At 37.8% G+C, this 18822-nt stretch overlaps 1 protein-coding gene across 1 annotated transcript; it reads left to right on the top strand.

Moving 5' to 3' along the window:
* The first annotated feature begins 380 nt into the window (after positions 1–380).
* On the top strand, positions 381–18497 carry myo5ab (myosin VAb). The gene is made up of 40 exons (XM_079412353.1): positions 381–456; positions 1235–1345; positions 1988–2159; positions 2858–3002; positions 3115–3271; positions 3379–3522; positions 3697–3778; positions 3980–4087; positions 4663–4769; positions 4866–5131; positions 5219–5300; positions 5398–5538; positions 5627–5752; positions 5844–5927; positions 6306–6440; positions 7340–7437; positions 7516–7602; positions 7891–7999; positions 8190–8401; positions 8529–8685; positions 9524–9763; positions 9852–10046; positions 10176–10269; positions 10535–10680; positions 10780–10893; positions 10971–11108; positions 11192–11248; positions 11347–11571; positions 11677–11714; positions 11830–11910; positions 12405–12603; positions 12681–12774; positions 13001–13147; positions 13334–13488; positions 13643–13729; positions 15169–15319; positions 15403–15685; positions 16209–16383; positions 16468–16548; positions 16633–18497. The coding sequence occupies exons 1-40, from the start codon at positions 430–432 to the stop codon at positions 16783–16785; spliced, it is 5403 nt and encodes a 1800-aa protein (XP_079268479.1). The 5' UTR covers positions 381–429; the 3' UTR covers positions 16786–18497.
* The last annotated feature ends 325 nt before the right edge of the window (positions 18498–18822 follow it).

Here is an 18822-nt window from a genome sequence, read left to right on the forward strand (position 1 = left end):
GTGGTCAGGACGGACCAATCATATTTGTTTGTGATTACTAGCTGATTGTTTTTCATTTTTAATCGAGCGAATGAAATACCAGCACGAGTTTTCATTTGTATGCCAGATGTTTGTCTGGATAATTAATGGAATTAAATGATTACACTATTTTGTGTGCACATGTTTCCAGCGAGACAAAAATCATCCTGAGATTTAAATGTGGTTTAATGGAGGATTATTGAGCCACCAAGCGCCCCCTGGCGGAGAAATACAGCATGTTCCATTGGAAACAGCTATTAGTTAAACTGTGCCACTCAATGTATTTCCCCGGCGGCTGTCACACCTCCACACTACCAGCCAAGGCGTTTCTCAATGTCTGTTTTCTAAAAGTCGCAGCAGATGCAGAGAGTTGCTATGTTTCTGGAGTAACGGGAGTCCAGGCAGAGCCCAATGGCAGCGCCGGAGCTGTACTCGAAGGTATGAGAGTTTAAACCCCGCTACTTTCTCATCTGAGCAGCGGAAACATGCAACATTGTTCCAAACAGTCCACACTTACAGCACTTTTTTGTGGGGAACTTTAAAAAGGCTTATTTTTTTTGTTTAATTATCAAACAATCAACGGACATTATTCAAACAAACAATGAACGTGTTAAATTCCTGCTTTAAATATGAATGCACTGATAAAACAATCAGATGCTTGTTGAAAGAAAAGCCCAAAAATATATTAATCTGAGGTGCAGCTCTTATTTCAGGTATATCTGCAGATCTATTTTTATTTTAAGAATAATATTTAATTTTTTGTTTTAAATAGGAATGCATTGATAAAACAATCAGATGCTTGATTAAAGTTAGGGGAAAATTAACTTTAATCTGGTTTGCATCTCTTATTTTAGGTAAATTGGAGCATTTTATAATATTTAATTTATTGTTTAAACCGTGAATGCATTGATAAAGCAATCAGATGCTCGATCGAAGTTGAAAGAAAAGCAAAAATAAACAAATAAATATCTGAGTTGCATCTCTAAGTTTAGATAAATGATACATTTTCACATTATTTAAACCTAAAAGTAATATGTAATTCTTGTTTTAAATATGAATGCATCGATAAAACAATCACGTTTGATTAAAAAAAAATAGTGTAATAAAATAATGTATTAATTTTAATCATTTGATTACTTAAACCATTTTATATTTGCTTCGAATTGCATTTAAAAAATAATGCTACTCATTCTAACTTGATGTTGACCGCCTGCAGTTTGCTCGAGTCTGGATCCCAGACACCACAGAGGTGTGGAGATCAGCAGAGCTCACCAAAGACTACAAGCCTGGAGACACTGTCCTACATCTTCAGCTGGAGGATGAGTCGGTGAGAGTATCACAGTTTTTTCACATACACCCTGTTTTGTAATAGGTTAAGATCCAGTTTACCCATCCAACATGGGTATGAAGGGAAAACATGACATAAATTTGTCCCGATCAGGTGGTTTAAAGCTTTTGAGGACTGCTTGAGTCAGCACTGAGTCAAGTTTGAGGCAGAGTTGAGTCAGACTTAGTGGAAACAATAATGGGTGTGGAGTTCCAATTCCAGCATATTCCTTCACTCATTGCTGTTCCCTCTATTTTTATTTTTTCACTGGTGAAAACTGGTGTGCAGTCACTAGGCCAAAGAAGAGTATCTGTAGTTTAGCTTGTGGTTTTCCTGAGGTAAATGTCCTCTAAATTTATCTCCTGCAAGTGTGTCAGTTATACCCCAAGCTTTTTGCATATTTAACCACAACATAACTGGCATTTAAGATGTGTGTGTGCATCTGATGAATTAACTTGTTTTACATTAAAGGAGTATTCTGGGTTTAATGAACAGCTTGTAGACAGTAGAGCTCATGGCAGGAAAAGCAAACACATAAATGCACATACTGTAGAGGTTTATAGGACAAGGCAATAGATTCAGTTTAAGAGCATTTTTAATTCTCCACAGTAGCTTCAGCTGAACTCTAGTATCTTTTCGCAGGAGTTTGAGTACAAGTTGGACCCAAAGAGTGGTGTTCTGCCTCATCTTTGTAACCCGGACATCCTGGTGGGCGAGAACGACCTCACGGCTCTCAGTTACCTCCATGAACCGGCCGTTCTGCACAACCTCCGGGTCCGATTCACAGACTCCAAACTCATCTACACCTACTGCGGTAATCAAAGTGTTGTTTGACATTGCTTATTAGATATATTAAAATCATAGATCAGACTTTTCTGTTCATTTCAATGTCAGGATGAAAGCAGTATGTCTGAGTCTGTTCTTTCTGTAGTCTGTTAGTTACTTATTTAAAATTTCTAAAAATATATATTTTTTATTTAATATAATTTTTAATGTTATTTAATTCAGATTAATTCATTTTGTTATTTTATTTATGTAATCTGATTTTTAAATATTTCACTTATTTTATTTTATTATTATATTTTTTTATTTCTGAGCATTGACTTTGCATTGACTTTTCAATTCAGTTCAGTTTATGTCTATGTTTGATATATATATATTTTCTGTTAGTTTCATATTTTAAGTAGTTTTTATTTAATTGATTGTAAATTACTTAATTAAATTGCATATTTTATTTTTCTGGGCGTTGACCTGTAGACTTTGGATCTCCCATGTGCAGCAGATATTACTAGTGAATATGAACCATAAAATATGGCCTAGCAGAGCTTGTGTCATCTGTACTGCACAGCTCATAAGACTTTGAGTTATCGACTCCTGTTCTTAGATTAGTCTGTTTTGCATGCAGTATGCAAACTTTAAAAAAAGAGTCTGAAAACGTGTTATAATTCAGTCTGACCTTTAACCCAGAAGTTTTAAAAATCTAATCATTTATTTGTTTTAAAATAAAAATAGGAATCATCCTGGTTGCCATCAATCCATATGAAAGTCTTTCAATATATGGATCAGATATCATCAATGCTTACAGTGGGCAGAACATGGGTGATATTGACCCTCATATCTTTGCCGTGTCAGAGGAGGCCTATAAACAGATGGCCAGGTATGTGCACACACCTTTTTGCAATAGTAAGAGATTCAAATAATAGAGTTTATCTAAAAATATCCATAATATATGGCAATTACAATACAATCTCTCCTTTTCCTCCTGTAAGAGATGAGAAAAATCAGTCCATCATTGTGAGCGGAGAATCTGGTGCAGGGAAGACCGTTTCTGCTAAATACGCCATGCGTTACTTCGCCACAGTCAGTGGCTCCTCTGCTGAGTCCAGCGTGGAGGAGAAAGTGCTGGCGTCCAGCCCCATCATGGAGGTATGATAGCATTTAACTAGCTAGCCTCTGCTAGCCTGTAAAACTCCAAAACAGATCTAGATCGCTTCCAAAAAAACTCCTCATACTGACGCTTCATCTGTCTGTAGGCTATAGGAAATGCCAAGACGACGAGAAACGACAACAGCAGTCGCTTTGGGAAGTACATTGAGATTGGATTTGACAGGAAACACCACATCATTGGAGCCAACATGAGGACGTACCTTCTGGAAAAGTCTAGAGTGGTGTTTCAGGTTAGTCTTCTGCTCATTCGTCTCCACTAAATATTTTATTTATTTAAAGAGTTTGAACGAATCACCATTGATTATAGTAATATAAAACATTGTTGCTATAATATCAAATCAATATAAAATCTGATGTATTTGTGGAAATATCACTTGACTTGAAGTTTCTGTTTCCTGTTTTAGGCATGTGAGGAGAGAAACTATCACATCTTCTATCAGCTCTGTGCTTGTGCCCATTTACCTGAATTTAAACTTCTCAAGTTAGGTATGATACCTACTCTGCATTGTGTAATTAACAGTCAAGTAGCCCATTGGCATTTTAATTTGACTGGGTTATAACGGGTATAGATGTTGTTATTGTAGGTTTTAGGTCAACCGACAGATGATATTTTATAGGAAATAAATCCGTTCACCACTTCCCCTCAGGGTGGACTCCTTTTCTTCAGTAACCAGTCTTTCTCTTAAGGTAGCGCTGATGACTTTCCCTACACTAACCAAGGCAGAAGTCCCATCATCGAGGGAGTGAACGACCTGAAGGAGATGAAAGCCACAAGGAAAGCCTTTTCTCTGCTGGGTAGGAATATCTTACTTTTCCATGTGTCATGTATTTTTTTTGTACACCTATATGTCCTTCTTTTACTGTCTTAACTTATTATCAGAATGATAAACGGGTAACATTATTTTATGTTATTTGATTGATTTTTACATTAATTTTTTTGTTTATTGTGTATTGTATTAATGGTATTGTATTATGTTTATTTTAATTAATTTATTTATAGTTTTTTTATTTTTTTTTATTTAATATTTAGTGTATTTCTATTTTTATTTTATTTCGTTTATTTTATTTATTTTTATTCATTTTTCTTTTCCTTATAATTACTTAATTTATCATATTTTTATTTTACTTTTATTTTATCCTTATTACCTATCCATGATTTGACTGGCCAGGTTTCTGAATGTCCAGTAGCAATGGTTAATGTGTAAACATGGATTAAATTAAATTATATTTTCATAGTACATAAAGCTCTTTATCTAAAAAGATCAAGGACAATTAGATTCCTCATGACATTCCCCTTTTAATGCTTCTTCACATACTCTTAGTGTAGTCGTACAACAACAAACGTGCCGCTATCTGCTGATTGATTCCAGGAATTACTGAGGCACACCAAATGGGTTTATTCCAAATCCTGTCAGCCATTCTTCATCTGGGGAATGTGGAGGTGAAGGAGAGAGGATCATCTAGTTGTTGCACCTCTGTAAGTCGCATTGAGTATGCAAGAATGAATGGTTTCTTTATGCATTTTGCATGTTCATACATTGATTCCACACTATGTTGTTCACACTGTGTCCAGGATGAAAGCGGCCACCTGGCAGTGTTTTGTGACCTCACTGAGGTGTCATACGAGACCATGGCTCACTGGCTGTGCCATAAAAAACTCAAGACTGCCACAGAAACCCTAAACAAGCCTGTTACCCAATCGGAAGCCATAAACGGCCGTGACGCTCTTGCAAAACACATTTACGCCAAGCTCTTCTCATGGATCGTCAGTCAGGTCAACAAGGCCCTGAGCACTTCCTCCAAACCGCACTCTTTCATCGGTGTCCTAGACATCTATGGGTGGGTGCAGTGCTATTATTTCATCTTCATTCTTTATTGATGTTAAAAAAACAGTTGCAGGAAAATGAGGTGAACTGTTGTGCCCAGGTTTGAGACGTTCGAGGTGAACAGCTTCGAGCAGTTCTGCATCAACTACGCCAACGAGAAGCTCCAGCAGCAGTTTAACATGGTCAGCATTTTCAAACATGTGTCAGCTGCTCCAGAATTCACAAAATTATCAGTCATGTCCAAGCACATCTCGACTCACAGAAAGCATTTCCCTCCAGCACGTGTTCAAACTGGAGCAGGAGGAGTACATGAAGGAGCAGATACCATGGACGCTCATCGATTTCTACGACAACCAGCCATGCATCAACCTGATCGAGGCCAAGATGGGCTTGCTAGATCTTTTAGATGAAGAATGCACTGTAAAAAACATTATTAAACCATAAATGTTATATAATAAGCAATTTTTTTGTGATAAACTTCTTAAATTTCTTGATTTGATGCTTTCAGATGCCAAAAGGTTCAGATGAATCATGGGCGCAAAAGCTGTACAACACTCACCTAAAGAAAAGCTCTCACTTTGAGAAGCCGCGCATGTCTAACAAAGCCTTCTTCATACTGCACTTTGCAGACAAGGTACATGGAGGAAAAATATGCATTTATTGTGTGCTCATACAGAAATTCCTAAGAGTCCATCCCATTTTATCTCTCTCGATTTCTGTTTTAGGTTGAATACCAGTGTGATGGATTTCTGGAGAAAAATAAAGACACAGTCAATGAAGAACAAATTAATGTGCTGAAGGCTAGTAAGGTGTGTTCGCCTCAGCATAGCCCACTAACATTTTTCTGGCACAGAAATACAGCATCCTGTGCTCTGCACAGTCGAAATGAGAACCAGGAACGTGTTTGAGCTTGCGAAATGTTATTCTCTACTCCCTCAGTGACTTAGAAATAGATTTATGATTCGACATGTCTTGAGATAAGTATCGCCACCTGTTGTTCGGTTCATGAACATCTTGGATTCTCAGAGAGGATTTTTGCTCTGGTGGGTTGCAACCCAAAACATGGATTGGTTATGGTCATGGATTAGTGTTAAATGCAAGTAACCAGTTGAGAACCACTGGTCTAGAGTGTAATTGGCACAAGTAGCATATCGCTCTCTTATAAAGGCTCTCTTGTTTTCTCACAGTTTGCTTTATTGGTTGAGCTCTTCCAGGATGAGGAAACACCTGCAGCTCCAAGCACCACAGCACCATCTAGTCGTGCCAAGGTTGGACGGTCCACCCAGTCTTTTAGGGAGCACAGGAAATCGGTTGGACTGCAGGTTAGAGTTGACCAACAAAGCCAAGATCCATCACTGTTACTCATTCTCCTCTGAACTGTTGAAACAGTAAGGCTCTGAAAGTAAAACCCCATTTATTTCCATTAATTGATTATAGAATAACAATAAACCTTTTAAGACTAGACTGACTGTGAGCTCAGATGTTATATATAAAAAAAAAAAAAAATGGTTTAATAGTCAAATATATTCAAATGTTTGGGTGAGATTTAAAAAACAATACTTCTTTTTAGCCAGAATGCATTAAATTGATCAGAAGTGACAAAGACTTTTACATTGTTACAAAAAATATTTCACATAAATGCTCTTCTTTTTAACTTTCTATTCTAGAATCTTGCAGAAATTTATCACTGTTTTCTTCCTTGATGATAAGAAATGTTTCTTGAGCACCAAATCAGCATATTAAATTACATTTTAAAATATATTACTATAGACAAAAATATTTTTAATAATACGGTTTTACAATATTACTGTATTTTATCAAATAAACATGCACCCTTGATGAGCATAAGAGACTTGTTTTACAAAATAAATAAAAATCTTACTTGCTCCAAACTTCTTAAAGTAAATGATAATAAGTTTGTAGTTTTTTATTTAGTTTCATTGTATTTGATTCCATTATGTCATTAGCAATGCATTATGTAATTGTAGTTCATTGTCTCAGTCTTGACAGTCTTGTACCTTTGTCATTTTCCCTCATTTTCATATACTATTCCTCTATAAATCATGGAGAACATGAATGGGAGAAATGCTTCCATAACTAGGCTACTGAAAATGTGGGCGATCGCTGCTTTGCGCTATTGAAACAGATATTATCCACCCAAATCTTTTCCCAGAAAATCACAGTGTCGTTTGTCTGATGCTTTTGTTCCTCCCGTTTTAAGTTCCGGAATTCTCTGCACCTGCTTATGGACACACTGAACGCCACCACCCCACACTATGTGCGCTGCATCAAACCAAATGACGTTAAAGCCCCCTTCATGTCAGTAAGCCGAGTTCAGAGATAATCCACCATTATGTAATACGGATAACTATAGTTTCTTCTCTTCTCTGTCTGTAGGATGGACCCCCATCGAGCCGTTCAGCAGCTCAGAGCGTGTGGAGTCCTCGAGACCATTCGCATCTCAGCCGCAGGCTTCCCTTCCAGGTGCTAATTCAATAACTCGCATGTCTTCCCAGTGTCCCTTCTGCTTGGAATCTGATTGGCTGCGACTAATTCAAGGGAACCAATCAGATGTGAAAAAATCAAAAGCACTAATCAACAATTTTGAACTGGCAATCTAATAACAGAATAGCCAGTAAAAACCCTTATTAACATTATTCTAATCAAGTTTAAAATTACTACTAAGTTTAGTTCTGCTAATCCAGCTCTAAATGCCTTAAATGATTTGGCATCTGTTTGTGTTTTAATACATCTTTGCCTCCTTCTGGTCAGGTGGACTTATCAAGAGTTCTTCAGCCGCTATCGTGTTCTAATGAGGCAGAAAGAAATCCTCTCAGACAGGAAGTTGACCTGCCAGAGTGTTCTAGAACGGCTTGTGCAGGTATCACACTTCTCTTTCTAAACATAAGCAGAACATACAAACCATACCTAGGCTGGTTTAAGCTGATCTCTCAGTTGAAAAGTACCCAAAACCCCTCTAAACCATGCAAAACATCCTACAAACCAGTTTAGGTTGATTGAGGTTGAGATGTTTTTAAACAGTCTAATGTTACTTTGTCACCTCTCTGCAGAACAAAGATAAATACCAGTTTGGAAAAACAAAGATCTTCTTCAGGGCTGGACAGGTGGCTTACCTGGAAAAGCTGAGGGCTGACAAACTCCGTACGGCCTGCATCCACATCCAAAAAACCATCCGCTGCTGGCTTGCCCGCAAGAAATACCTGCGTATTCGCCAAGCGGCCATTACCTTGCAGAAATACACAAGAGGACACCAGGCTCGATGGTGCGTCTCACACACAAATGTTGTAGATTAACTTTGTGACATGAATCAAACGTAAATTGAGACCAATTGTAATTCAGTTATTGGTTGGAAACTAAACTAACAGTGTGTTTTATCTTCTCTCGTTTAGCTTGTGCAAGACATTGAGAAGGACGCGGGCCGCAGTGATCTTCCAGAAGTATACACGCATGTGGGCAGCCAGAAGACAGTTCCTGCGAAAGAAAGCAGCAGCGGTTCTCATTCAGAGGTTATTGCGCGGCTATACAGCCAGACTGGAGTACAAACGGGTACGTTTGTAAGATTTTTGTGGTGTAGCAGAGCAGTTAAATATCTAGGCTTGTAATCACAAATTTATAAATGCGCAAGAGGAAAAAAGAATCAGGCTTTCAGGAATGAGTACAGCTATTTCTTAGTACAGAGAAATGCTAATTTTCATGCATTTAAAGTGGCGGTCTAATTATTTCAGAGCCCGTTGCAAATTTATGAAACAGGATATGATGTCATGCACCAGGAATTCTGTTTCATAATAAATAATAGTTTTAAAGAGAGAGTTCACCCAAAAATGAAAATTCTGTCATACTCACCTTAATGTCGTTCCAAACCCGCAAGACCTTCGTTCATCTTCGGAACACAAATTAAGATATTTTTGATGGAATCTGAGAGCTCTCAGACCCTCCATAGACAGCAAGGGTGCTTACACGAACAACATGAGGGTGAGTAATTAATGACAGAATTTTCATTGTTTTAATTCATTTCATTATATAATTATATATTATAAAAATATATTATACTTTTACAATAATTATATATAAAAATCTGACTTTTTGAAAATGTTTTTTCAAACTTTAGAATTGAATTAGATTTTGATTTTCAGCCAAGAGATCAGTCGTTTTTTTAACATTTTTTTGTTTTATGAAATCTCCAGCTCAAAACTCACATGAAATAAATTGACCTTATTTAGTACCATTCTAGTATATATTCCCATGATTCACAGTCAAATTCTCTCTACACTGTTTCAATAAGGAATGTTACATAATGGAAGTAACATGGGTTGCAAATGCTTTCATGTTGGACTGGGGATGAAAGCAACTTTTAAAGAGCTTGTCATCTTGTTTTCTTGCTCAGTTGGTGTTTGAGCACAAGGCTTTACTGATCCAGCGCTGGGTGCGTGGCTTCCTGGCCCGCTGGCGTTTCCGTCGCATCAAGCGGGCTATAGTGTATCTGCAGTGTTGCGTGCGCAGGATGCTGGCCCGTCGAGAACTCAAGAAACTCAAGATTGAAGCCAAATCGGTTGAGCACTACAAGAAGCTCAACTTCGGCATGGAGAACAAGATCATGCAGCTGCAGAGGAAACTGGATGAGCAGGTATCTTCTGTCTCTTTCATCTTCATCTGTTTTGATATCTAGGGAGGAATCCGTGTTTGAATTACAGAATGTTTGAATGTATCATTAGCACAAGGAGAACCGAGAGCTTTCCGAGCAAATTAGACAAATGGAGAGCCACAGTGCCACGGAGTTGGAGAAGTCGCATGTGCAGCTCAAGACTCTTCAAGAGGCAAAAGAGGAGTCCCGTCACCGTGGAGACCTGGTGACATCATTACAGGAGGAGCTGGGACTGGTCCGTCAGGAGCTGGAGAAGAACAAAGAGGTTTATTTATTTGTTTTCTCAAAATGAATATTTTTTTTAATTATTTACTTTAGAATAGTATAGAATTTGAATATCATAATTTATTGAAAAAAAAAAAACTGTGATCAATCATCTAACTGCTGTCTGCAGATGGTTGCTGAACTGAATGAGAAGAACACACTGCTGAAGAGTGAGAAAGATGAGATGAACAGACTGATCCAGGAGCAGGAGCAGCAGATAAAAGGTGCATTCACGCTGTTTTGACTTGGTTCAGGAAAGCTCCAACCTTTTAACTAGTACTGTTGTGATTGGTGAGGGCTTGGGCAAGAGTATCTGTATTCCTTGTGGAGGAAGTTACTCTTTAGCAGTCCTATTCATCTCACTGTTAGTTACTTGACCTGTGGATATGTTTATCTGCCAAGCTTTTTATAGTGGTTATCAATGTACAAAACTGGATTTACATACCAAGAAAGTCATGTAGCAGTTGTCATCTGCATTGTCTTAAACAGAGAAGTCAGAGTCGACCCATGAGGACGTCACAGAGCACCTTCAAGCACAGCTAAATGAGGAACGCTTCCGTTACCAGAACCTTCTGACCGAGCACCTGAAGCTGGAGGAGCGCTACGCTGATCTGAGATCAGAAAAAGAGGTGGCTGTAGTAAGAAAACGGTTTTCCGACCACTTTTCTAATACAATAGCATTTTCAAATTTTTTATATTGTAACATATTTTGTGTTACCAATCTTTCTAAAAAGGAGCTCTCTAAACCTGGTCATAACAGAGCCGACTCTGGCTACAGCAGCAGCCAATCACAGAGCGTCCACAGCTCTGTGCTCACAGGGTCAGAGGTCAGCTCACTGGAAAGAGAGGTCTGTTTCCAAAGGCTGTGTGACTCCTGAGTTTCACCTAGATTTTCTGATATGACAGCTGTGTTTGGTGCGTGTAGGATGCTGGGCAGATGGCAGCTGATGTGTCCCTGCTGCTGAAGCTGCAGAGGAGAGTCGCTGACCTGGAGAAGGAGAAGATGGACCTGCAGGGTGAGATGGACACCAAGGAAGAGCAGCAACAACTGGAACAAACCAAAGTAAGGACCAAAATCAAGCAAATCTTGTTCAATTCTGTTATCATGTACTGGAAGTCATGCATATTCTTTCTCTGTGTTTTCAGGAACTGGAAGATTGTCGGAAAGTGTTAGGGGCTGAGAGAGACTACGAGGCTCTAAAGGTAACAAAACACACTATTTTTACACCATAAATAAACTTGTCTCTTGTCTTTCATGCAATCAGATAAATATTTAGGTGTGTGTTGTGATGTGCTTACAGCGTCAGGAGCTGGAGTCTGACAATAAGAAGCTGAAGAAAGATCTGCAGGAGCTCCGTCAGTCCCTCAGTAAGGGGTCGGGGTCAAAGGTGGCATCCCCTGGAGGTCGGGCATATAACGTGCTCCTGGAACAGCTCAACTCCACCACTGAAGAGCTTGAAATGCGAAAGGAGGAAGTGCTCATTTTGCGCTCTCAACTGGTCAACCATGAGGCATTTAAACATAAGGTAGTGTACAAACTTTTTTTCAGCCATTTGACATTCCATATATGAAAATCTTATAAATTAGGTCACATTATTTTCAATTAATGTATATGTACATTTCTTTTTCAGGAAATAGGAACTGAAGGAGATTCAGGTGACTCCAGCAGGTACAGCATCTTTTATATTTCTGAAATTTGTATTTACAGTCATCCTACTCATGATCACGCTGTAACATGCATACATCCATATAATGGAAGTCACTCGTGTCTCTTTCTCTCACAGATCCCCCACACTGGACCTTCATGAGCTCAATGAGGATGGAGAACTCTGGATGGCTTATGAGAGCCTGAAGGAAACTAACAGGTCAAATAAAATAGATTTAATGTACAAAGACACTTTCTCGCGTGCACTAATTTCACACGCCATCCAAAACCTCTTTTTTTTATTGGAAACGTCTTTTTATATTGGTAAACAAAGGGGCTAAATGCCCCCTTTAGGAAAAATAGCGTGAGCTGTGGTGTTTTTTTTTTTTTACGGAATATTGATGAAAACACATCATTTGTGTAGAAGGAAATAGTAAAAAAAAAAAAAAAAAAAAAAAGTTTTAAAAATGATCAAGAAAATCGTATCATATGCACTAAAAGGGTTTAGTATAGGGTTATCATCAACTAAAACAATAGACAACAAAACAAAATTATTAAAACTTTAACCAAAATAAAAATGAAAACTATAAAATATAAAAATAAAATTGAATTCAAAATATTAACAAAAACTAACAGTATATCAGTGATACTAAAATAACACTGGCTTAGTCTATATCTTGGGTGATATTTTAATATATCTCTCTCTCTTTACAGGATTCTAGAGTCACAGTTGCAAACTCAGGGACAGTCCCATGAGAAGGAGGTGGAGGGTTTGAGGGCGGAGCTTCAGAAGATAAGGGCGGAGCTTAATCATCAGCAGCAGATGCTTTCAGACAGCTTGGAGCTACCACAAGATGCTCGAATACAAGCAAGCCTGCAGCACGAGATCAGTCGCCTCACGCATCAAAATATGGTAACAATGACAAATATACATTGTTGTATATCATAGTAAACGTTCTTCTGTATTAAAATTAATTCTGTAAATTCTAGGACCTCTTGGAGCAGATGGGGAAACAGGACAAAATGGTCCGCAAACTAAAGAAACACCTGAAAATATACATGAAAAAGTTTGGGGAGGCTGAGGGTAACGACATCTCATTTTAAATACAAAAATATTAATACTATCATTCAAGTTAGGATACTGAATTCATCTTTATTTTTATCTTAGAAACCTTCAAAATGTGAGGTGTATGCTTTAATGCTTTCAAATTAGTTTTGTAGATGAATTGTCACATGAATTTCTGTAGGAGTGGCACTCCAAGATTATTTGAATTTGGAAAGTATTAATATTATTTTGGTGGTGGCAGCAGGTGTTCATTTCGAGCAGTCCTCTCCAGAGAACATGGGTGGTGAGAGCGGTCGCACAGTCAGTATCGTTCGCAAAGAGAGGGATTTCCAGGGCATGCTGGAGTACAGGAGAGAAGATGAGAGCAAACTGTTCAAGATACTCATCATAGGTGATCTGAACAGCATTAATGTCAACAGAGAGACTAAAAAATACACATGTATATAGATACATAGTTTTGCATTCACCAATTCATAGATGAAAGGAAAGTTGAACAAATGGACACTGAATTTCTTTGCTGTAGGCTGTATTCCATTAAAAAGAGTGATTTTCAGTCATTTTGAACGTTTATCCACAGAGCTCAAACCCCGAGGTGTGGCGGTGAATCTGCTCCCAGGTCTTCCTGCTTTCATTCTCTTCATGTGTCTGCGGCACGCTGACTACGCCAATGACGACCAGCGGGTCTCCACCCTGCTGAACTCCTCCATCAACACCATCAAGAACGTGCTGAAGGTGAGAGACTCTCAGTCAGGAAATGTTGGAATACAAACTGAGATGATAGTGAACCATCTTAAAATGAAAAATGTTGTCCAGATTATTTCAATGAAACATCTGACAAAACATGCTGTGAACTTTTTGCAAGTAATATAATAACTTATGTTTGCAGAAACGTGGAGATTTTGAAACCATTTCCTTCTGGCTGGCAAACACCTGTCGCTTTTTACATTGCCTGAGGCAGTACAGTGGAGAGGAGGTAGGCTGTGTGCTGCATTTCAAACCCTCGTGCTTTGCCTACCTAGACAGCATTTTAGGAATCAGTAATGCACTCATAGCATGAAGAGTTTTCCCAAAAAAATAGCAAATAAATGGCAGCAGCATTTATTAAATATCTCATCCTGACCAAACAAGTCCTTCATAAGAAATGCAATCCCAGAATGCATTGTGACAAATCAGTGTTACTTGTAAATTTCAGTTTACTTATTTGAGGTTCTTTTTGACGGTACATTAGAGGATTCTGATAAAAAAAATATGCTAAAACCTTTAGCTTTGTGATGAAGCAAGCTGCAAATGTTGAGAGTAGGAAGAAAAGTTTGGAACAGTGCCTCTGCATGTTTTTACTGTTATATTTTTAAAGGGGTCATATGACGTTGCTAAAAATAACATTATTTGGTGTAATGCAATGTGTTTATGCGGTTTAAGGTTCAAAAAACACATTATTTTTCAAATACTGTACATTATTGTTGCTCCTCTGTGCTTCTGAGAAGCGAGGCGTGCTCTGATTGGTCAATCATAACGCACTGGATAGCTGGCCAAATACCTCAAGTGTGTGACGGAAATGTTACGCCACCTTACCGTATTGTGATGCCGTGTCCCAGCACCCATTATAAACGAGGCATTTGTTGCATCCAGTGGGGACATAATTACTGACTATAATAACTTATACTGTCTTTTTACGCGTCACGTTGCATCGCGCCGCATAAACATTACCATGTCTGCATTTGTGATCGTAGAAACGACAAACAAGTACTACTCTACACTGCTCAAAACTCACGTTTTAAATAGTCAGTGGCAAATTCTTTAAATAAGAAAACATACTTACAGGCTGTGAGTCAGAAGCACCAGACTATCCTTGCAAAGTTGGAATTGCCTCACTTTATAGAAACAGCCTTTGTGCACAGCTGGCAGGCTGAGGCTACCCCCAGGTTCAGGAAATAGTCCTCCTTAAAATGCGCTGCACACACTCTAATATTTGGGTTGAACTGTTCTGGAACAGTGTTGTAAATACAACTTAACCACTCATTTCTAGTTGTGTCCTCTTTTGGAAGCACAAACAAAGTACTTTCGCTTTCACAATGAGAAACGGCATCTCCACGACATGGCGCCGGCGGCAGCAACAATACTACTGCGAGAATAATAGTTCTGCCTCCTTTCATCGCGTATACATTTGTGCGGTGTTTGGCAAATCTTCCCACACCATGATGTAGACGTGGGGGTGTGTTTGAATGAGCCGTTTTAAGAGGGCATGGTCAAGTCTTAACTTTTATATAGAATATCTCTTTGGTTTTGAGAGTTAAACAGCTTGTAACACTCCAAAGAGAAAGGAGAACTTGAAATCGCATCATATAACCCCTTTAATTATTTACTGCTGTATGAATGCTGACCTATGATTTATTTCTTCCTTACCTCTTTTAGGCGTACACAAAGCACAACACGCCTCAGCAGAACAAACACTGTCTGACAAACTTTGACCTGTCGGAGTACCGGCAGGTTCTGAGTGATCTGGCTATTCAGATCTACCAGCAGCTCATCAGGGTCATAGAAAACATTTTACACCCCATGATTGGTAACGCTCCATCCTATGGTTAAAATATTTTCATATTTAATATACACTCTCTGCTTGATCATTCCCTCTTTTCCTCATTCTAGCACCAGCCATGTTGGAGCAGGAGACCATTCAGGGTGTGATGGGCGTGAAGCCCACAGGAATGAGGAAGCGCACGTCCAGTGTCCATGAGGAGAGCTCTCACTCGCTGGACTCCATTCTGAAGCAGCTGGATGTGTTTTATTACACACTGCTTCAGCACGGCAACGACACCGATCTGGTCCGACAGGTCATCAAACAGCAGTTCTACGTCATCTGCTCTGTCACACTCAACAACTTACTGCTCCGCAAGGACATGTGCTCCTGGAGTAAAGGCCTGCAGATCAGGTACTGACCACTAGAGGCCACATATATCATTCATAAAGTCTGTGCAGGTTAGTCATTTCTCAGTTTTTAAATAGGGTATTGTGGGTTAAAAAAAATGGTGATCATAATTTAGGGAGAAAAAAAAAAGATTCATATCATTTTATACCAGTAAATAAGCCTGTGTGTGTGTGTATGGTTTAATTGTTTATCTAAAATAGCTTAAACTTTTCAATAATTTTTTTTAAACTTGTTAAAATGATAAAATTATAATTAATTCTATAAAATAACATTTCACTGGAGTGTTTTATTATTATTTATGTTTGTACATATTTTTGTGCAATGTTTACACTATTAATACAAAATGATATATAATTTTGTATAAGTATAAATAAAATTATATATATTATAAATATAAAAAATGATATCCATTTTAATTTTGTTTATATAAAAATTATAAATAATTACATTTCTATAAATTAAAAAAAAAAAAAAATTCTGTATACACTTTTTTAAAATTAATTTATAATTGTTTTCTTCTTATAAGGTATAATGTATGTCAGCTGGAGGAGTGGTTGCTGGATAAAGATCTTCAGGGCAGTGGAGCACGTGAGTCTCTGGAGCCTCTGATTCAGGCGGCTCAGCTTCTGCAGATCAAAAAGAAGAGCCAGGACGATGCAGAGGCCATCTGCACCATGTGCACTGCTCTCACCACTGAACAGGTGCGTGCGTGCGTGCACTGAATGGAGCTTAAGTAAAGTAAAACCTTGAGTTCAGTTCTGAAGTTCTGTGTCTTTCTCGGACAGATTGTGAAAATCCTCAGCTTGTACACACCAGTGAATGAGTTTGAGGAGAGAGTGTCTATATTATTCATAAAGTCTGTACAGGTGAGTCATTTCTCACTGTTTTTAAATGTGTTTTAAAGCATATGTTAGATTTAATGGTAAAATGCTTCCTTCTAACCTCCACAGACTTTACTAAAGAATCGTAAGGAGTCTTCTCAGTTACTGATGGATGCCAAGATCATTTTCCCAGTCACTTTCCCCTTCAATCCTTCACCTGTGGCCCTCGAGACCGTCCAGATCCCCAGCAGCCTCAACCTGAACTTCCTGACACGAGTTTAAAAACACACCAGATGTCATCATGGAAACTATGGAACAGAATCAATCTGCTTTGAAATAAAGCCTTGGGGTTATATTTGTGGTCACATCATCTGGGATGTTTACACTTCCTGTATCACTGTAGAGGATTTCACTTATGAATTTTAGAAACGTTAAACACATTTCACTGTATTTGCTGGTGTTTGGGGGCTAAATGAGTTCTGTTTAAGACCTCAGTTGTGTTTTGTATCTCAAATGGATGTCCTGCCTTTATAATAGTGTTTGACAATGAAATAGTCCTGTAAAGCATATTTATCGGGTTTCTTGAATGAAAATGGACAAGAGCATTTTTACAAATATATTTATGTGCAGTTTTTGGATGTAAGAGCTATCATTAATGGCTTTTGAAATATGAAATTAAATGCTATAAAAAGAGTTTTCATATATTCATACAGTGTAGATTATTTGGCTGACATTTTTTATAATGCCCTTGGACGATTGTGGAGTAATAAGCAAAGTTTTGATAAGTTTGAATATTAAGTGACATTCGAGATGGATTGTTTCTAAGGTGCTTGTGGCTCCAACTGATGTGGGTCATCAAGAAGGCACATGTCTCAATGGAATCTAAAGTAACAAAGACATGACAAAGTTAAAAAGTGGCATGTCCTTTATGCATTTTTGGTAAAAAATTTTAGAATACCTTTATTCTGATATAATAGACATCACTTATGTTACTGACTTATACAAATACCTGAACGTTAAGGATTATTTGAACTAAAAAAAAAATATGCATAGAGAAAAATTATTGTAACTTCATTATATTTTGTAATACATACAAAATAAAAGACAGCAAAAGGTTGGATTCGAGATGAGCATACAAGCACTGCAAACAGGCTGACTATTTCCCTATTTTGCAGGCCTGTACAAACATACAACAACATTGGCTGCTGTAATTGAAACAAATAATTGGAGGAGTTTGATCATTAACTCTACTAAGCCTAGGGAAAACAACTAAATCTGTTCTAGATGTGGATAAATTGTTAATATTTTGGGAGGGATTACAGGTTGATCCTACAATCTGATCCTGATCAACTGCATGGAAAGACATTTATTTTAAGCAGGGGTGCCCAAACTCGGTCCTGGAGGGCCGGTGTCCTGCAGAGTTTAGCTCCAACCCTAATTAAACACACCTGAACCAGCTAATCTACTAGGCATACTAGAATCTTCCCAATTCTGCAGGACCCTGCCCTCCAGGACCGAGTTTGGGCACCCCTGATTTTAAAGCTTCATTTGGAAAAATGTGTACTTGGAAACACTGATTATGTATATAAACTAGATAAATTGTGATATTTTGGGTCAATCTGTATTATATTATAACACCAAAAATGACCTATTGCTCTGTTTTTAAAATAAAGAACAATTATAGAATCATTTGATTATTACTTTAAGCTCTTTTGTATGTGTTATAGTAAAACATGATGTCAAAATTGCAGGATTATTCAGCCTTCACTTTAGTGTCTTTATGCTCATATTTTGAAGTCTTGGGCAAATCCTGTTCTTTTGGTTCTTCAATGTTTAACAGTCAGAAATGGGCTGGAAAGACCTAAATCCTGAGCTGTGAGATTAGACTATGGAGTGTGATGAGCTAAAAACCGAACCACTGTCTGCTCCTGATAGTGATGTGAATGAACCGTAAGCAGATCTACCCACAGACCATGTGTCCGACTGCTCATCTCCACTCACTGGAAAAAAAAAAAAAAGAAACATTTAAATTCACTTTCAGTGTTTTTTAAAAAACAAACAAATGATGTAGCCCATTGCATCGAACAAGTATGTGAACAAAATATCAGTACTACAGATTTTGAATTAGTTTTCCACTAGATAGCACTTTACTAATATCCATATGAAATTATATTGCAAAAAAAATATTAAAAGCTAATAATAATGAAAAAAGAAAGACAATTTGTGTAAAACAGAGACAATGGAATTAGTTTATCTCCACATCATAAAATGTTTGAATGCCAAATCAATAATCTCTTATCTTTTTATAGCTATTTTTAA

The sequence above is a fragment of the Barbus barbus genome, assembly GCF_936440315.1.
Source record: "Barbus barbus genome assembly, chromosome: 48".
Lineage (NCBI taxonomy): Eukaryota > Metazoa > Chordata > Actinopteri > Cypriniformes > Cyprinidae > Barbus > Barbus barbus.